Here is a 5399-nt window from a genome sequence, read left to right on the forward strand (position 1 = left end):
AAGTGACATACAGCTCCAGGATTATAGTGCACTGTTGCAGGGCTGAGCCAGTCTCAAATCAGTGACAGCCTCTGCATCACTCTTCTGAATGGTAAACCGGTTAGAAAGAAGGATTGACCTGCTAGTTACAAGTAGCCGCATCCTTGTGCCCTGACAGCCTGCCCTCAGGCGTACACTTGTGTGAGTGGAGAAGTGCAAATTGCAAATGAATATTCAGTTTTTTTCTGACCTCATATCTATGATCCCATGCATGCTAACACCCCCGTTGCCAACCTATGCACAAAACAAGCTAATTAACAGGTCCCAGAATGCTCTTCAAGAGTGCACGTGCAAGTGTGAGTAATGGAACATGGCTGAGAGTGGAGTCTTAATGTATATTCTCAGCTGTCCAACCTGGCAGTCTGGAGTCCCCGGTGCTTAGGAACCCGAGTGTGCCAACGCGGTAGTTCACGGTCACCACTATGACGCCGCCGCGATCCGCCATCTCCTTGCCGTCGTACAGGGAGTTGCCCAGAAAGCTGACGTCATTTGAGGCCCCCAGGAGGAAGGCACCCCCAAAGAGATAGATCATTACAGGAAGGCCCGTGGATACTGATCAGGACACAGAGAAGAGGAAAAAAACATAATATAATAATAAGAAGAAGAAGATTATTAATAATAATAATAATAATAATAATAATAATAATAATAATAATAATAATGAGGGCTGATTTACAATAATATGGCTTCTGCTGTTTAAGGGTCTAATCAGCAGTTTAGAAGAGCACGCCTTAGGTTGTGATATTTCATTTAAAACATTGTAAAGTAGCACTATTCAATACAAGCATGTTGAGGCTATACACAGAGGGAAAGCTGAATGGCGCCTCTAGCAATGCCTCAGGGAAGCAAGAATTTATGCAAAGCATAATTTCCCCCTTGTTTTCTGTTCCTGGTGAGACCATTAAACACAAATTCATATTCAGAGAAAGAGCTGCGCAATACACCCAGCAATCAACTTCATAGAATACATTTCCGTATATAAACTGTCCCACCTTTCCTGCCTTGGGGCACGAAAATGTTGAGGTACAAGCAATCCTCGCTTCCCTGGGAGCCAGACTGCATGAGCGTCACCTGCAGGCATCTGTCACGGTACTCGGTGGCTTTCAGTACATCTGTCAACAACAACACATGTCAACAACATCACACGTCAAACAACAGAGTCTGCTTGAACACCCCTGTGGAAATCCATTCCTAATAATACTTTTGGCAGCCCATGTTAGTAATTTTCTCATGTTAGACACTGATTAGTTTATGAACAATCTGTCAGCCATTAAGATTAACTATGAAGTATTCAAAGTATTACACAGGGTAATTATGATATTAACCCCAACCATAGATCCTAAGCCTAAACCACAACAGCAACCTCACCTCATATTAACCCCAACCATAGATCCTAAGCCTAATCCACAACAGCAACCTCACCTCATATTAACCCGAACTATATATCCTGAGCCTTAACCACAATAGCAACCTCACCATACCTCTAACCTCTACCCTTAGTCTAGGCCCACCAGTATTCTTCACTGCCAAGAGAGTGGACAAACCCAAAATGCAAGTGATTGTTAAGAAATGTTTATTTACCATTCCAGCCTGGGTGAGGCTGAGGCTTTTCGAACCTCACTGGGATGTCTGCGAAGGGGACGCCCTTGAACACGTCCACAGAGCTGAACAAACCCATTCGATGGTTCTTTCCTTGCACCAGACCCCCTTCTGTGTATACCACTCCCAGCTAAGGACAGACACTCCATTTTAACCAGTTCACACAAAACACTAACAGAAATTACAGCAATATTAGAAGTGATACATATAAATTACATTATTGTAATAAATGCATCATTATAATAAACAACATAATTATTAGTATGAATTATAAAGTAACTGTTAATAATTAAGCCACCTGTAATAATTAAGCCACCATAATACTTACGCTGGCACCTGATGTAGTGCCCAAACACAAGGCTGCAGCTATAAAAGTCACCCCGAACACAGACATCTCTGACAGGGGGATTTCTCAACACAAGCACTCTGAATAACTGCGTCTCTTCCTGCTGAGACAGCCACTCTTGGCGTCCTGATATGGCTAGTCTTTTATATCGCTGCGCTGCACTACCATATCTTTAGGAAAGAGCAGAAATAACCTTCATGGTCCTATCGCTACCACTCGGCCAGATAAGCTACATGCTCGACCAGCCAGCTTTCAGGGTAATCAATTTCCCTTCACTTATCACTTTGGAAGTAGATACTGCAGGTATGAATGTATCATAATTCATATCTAGTTATGTATCCTTAGACAACATTTTAACATTTTAATGCATCTTTGGCAAGATCAAACAGGCTGCAGGCATGATGAGAAAGCATCACCTGTTGGTACCCCCACAGCCTGGCCGCAGTATTTCATAACAGTCAGTTTGTTTACAACCCAGTCCAGCTGTGTGGTTCACAGACAAAAGCAAGGGCTTCTCCTTATCATCTAGCCAGACAGCGTCGCAGGAGCTTTTCTAACGCAAACGTTGGTGTCCAATCACAAAGAAATCAAGTTCCGATCAATATGTAAATAAATATGGGAACTATTCCAGCTGAACTATACCTTTCTGCTGTGGGTTAATCATGTTATCTTATGACCTACAATGATTATAACTCCAAAGGTATGATTGAAACCCAGACAAAAGTGAACAGGGAACAGAGTAAATTATTATTATTCATTTGTTTACAGTTTATGCTCTAAGATTGTTAATGATTGACCAAAAGCCAGAGTGTGAGTTATAATAACAGGGAACTAAAGTACAGCTAAAGTGCTAGCGAACTATTTGAAGAACATGATTTCACATAGTGCCAAGTGATACATACCATTCAGACAAATCAAAACTTAATATCACATAACAATTCGGTAACACATTATTTGGATAGTCCACCTACAGAGACTTTACAGATGGTTTTGTTAAATTTCAAATGAACCCTTATAATTGCTGACCATCACCTTAACCAAACCCAACCTATAATCCAAACCTCACCCATAGGGTTAAACTTTTTAAATTGCAGTGAACAGAGTTTCAAAAGATAGTGTGTTTATAATTTGAGCATCTGTAGATAGTCTATAGGGGTCTTTCAAAAAAAAAGTGTGTTTATAATCTGAGCATCTGTAGATAGTCTATAGGGGACTATCCAAATAAAGTGTGTTTGTAATTTGAGCATCTGTAGATAGTCTATAGGGGACTATCCAAATAAAGTGTGTTTATAATTTGAGCATCTGTAGATAGTCTATAGGGGTATTTCCAAATAAAGTGTGTTTATAATCTAAAGACACAACCCCCTTCTAGGTTAAAGACTCACCATAGGATGAAACATCCAGTATGTCATACTTGTATGTGTGTGGTCTGAATGCAGATATACAGGAGGTTAATGGAGAGAGAGGAGCAGTGAAGCACAGCTGATTACACATATTTCGGTTGATTAAAGACCAGACGTGCTGCCGTTCTTGGACCATCTGCAGTAGGCTATCAGCACATGCTGGTAGCCCCTTCAGCACAGGGTTGTAGTATGTAGTGTACTCGTGAGATAGCCAAGCAGCAGTAGCAGTGGCTGTGTTGTAGTCGAGCAGTGCCCTTATCTCTGTCATGTGGCAGTCTCATAGTGTATGAGTTGTGCTTTAAGTTGAGTAGTTGTGTAGTAGTGTAGTCTAGTAGTAAAGCTGCTAGTGTGTTGGTGTGATGGTGGAAGCTTTGTGGAGTAGTTTAGCAATAGTTCCTCATGTGGTAGACGCGTGGTTTTCTTGTTGAGATGTCAAGAGCCAGTTGCCTACAAAGTGTTGGGCTGTACTGTGACAGGGTAATTGCCAAGTCAAAGTGTCAAAGTGTTTGCAGTTAAAGTACAACACAGGGTAATTATGAACAGTTAAATTCCAAGGACACAGCAAGCAACATCTAGTAGGCATAAAAAAATATTAATTTGTTAAAGAATGGCAATAAAAATAGTTTTAAAAAAAAGAAAGCAAAAATTACAATTCAACACTAGCAGCAGTTCCAGAGACAGTAAAGATGTTCAACCCAACTGTCCATATTCAGCTGAGAGAATCTGCATGACCAGTATGGCCAGAGAGCAAAAGCACAGGAGACAGATGGTTGATGGGCTGCAGCTCTGAGGACATCAGGTGCAGTGATGAGGCATAACGTAGATCAGTTGCAGTGATGGGGCATAACGTAGATCAGTTGCAGTGATGGGGCATAATAAGTTGCAGTGATGGGGCATTACGTAGATCAGTTGCAGTGATGGGGCATAACGTAGATCAGTTGCAGTGATGGGGCATAACGTAGATCAGTTGCAGTGATGGGGCATAACGTAGATCAGTTACAGTGATGGGGCATAACGTAGAGAGGTACTGCTGTAAGGGAGGCGACAGAGTCATCATTAGTTAGAGGTGAGTTGTTAGAGGTGAGTTGTGCCAGTGAGTGGGTGTGAGGAGAATCCCTTTTCCCTTGCGGTTCTGGACCTGGTATTGACCGGAGAGTTGGAGGGAGCTGTACATGCTGGTGTACTAGAGAACAGGCAGAGTATAGGCTGGAATAGGGCAAGGCAGAGCAGACCACAGAGGTGAGGTTGTAGATGGAGAGAGAGGAGTTAGCAAAGCGCAGTCATTTCAGGTCAAATGTGGCAGCAGCCTGTTTGTGCAGCTGGATGCCCAGTTCCCACTGCGATCACTTAAGGCTGCTTTCATCTGTCTGTCTAATGGACATTTTCCCTGGTTAACTGCAAGAGACCTTAAGGTAGGCCAGAATTATATATGATTCTTTACTGTTCTTTTCATTGGAGTCAATGGGTATTCAAATACGTATTTTCAGCAATGAGAATCAATTGTTTGTAGTACCATGACATCAGCAACATTTTCAAATCAAGACCGTGCGTTTTCAGATAGTTTTCGGATTTAGATGTGAACTTTTCTGAAATAATGACAGACTTTTGATGTTAAAGGACTAAACTGAAGAAAGGCTAGAACAAACAAAACAAAACAAAAACACCTGACGAGCGCTGTGGATGGCCTTGCGGCGAAATAGCGCCACCCACCGGGATTTAAGCCAGGCAGATTCAAGGCGGTCATACGTTGTTGTGATCATGTAGCCTACACGTATCATAAATCATCCAAATAGCGGAGTAAACAAACCGACTTTTCAAATCCACTCCGTTAATATATAAACGGAAAAGCACCCAACAAACAGAAACATATTATTTTACAACTGTAAGAATGTTCGCCGAAATTAATAATTTACTTAAAACTTTTAACAGCAATTGACAACGTATTACCAAGGACAAACACTTTGGCCGAGTTCCACCAATATACAGAGCGCATGCGCTGATTCTTGGTCAAT

The 5399-nt window shown here is 41.7% G+C and overlaps 1 protein-coding gene across 1 annotated transcript in view; it reads right to left on the reverse strand.

The window, feature by feature from the left end:
- Positions 1-2032, reverse strand: part of LOC308376605 (bile salt-activated lipase-like) — a gene marked incomplete at both ends in the record, with an annotated part of 6729 nt that extends 4697 nt beyond the window's left edge. The window contains 4 exons of the mRNA XM_080853003.1: positions 394-591; positions 1032-1151; positions 1621-1768; positions 1967-2032. Of these exons, the coding sequence (XP_080709129.1) occupies positions 394-591; positions 1032-1151; positions 1621-1768; positions 1967-2032 (532 nt within the window). The remainder of the gene's footprint in view (positions 1-393; positions 592-1031; positions 1152-1620; positions 1769-1966) is intronic.
- Between the last annotated feature and the right edge of the window lie 3367 nt (positions 2033-5399).

This window comes from Sprattus sprattus, assembly GCF_963457725.1.
Source record: "Sprattus sprattus genome assembly, chromosome: 15".
NCBI lineage: Eukaryota > Metazoa > Chordata > Actinopteri > Clupeiformes > Clupeidae > Sprattus > Sprattus sprattus.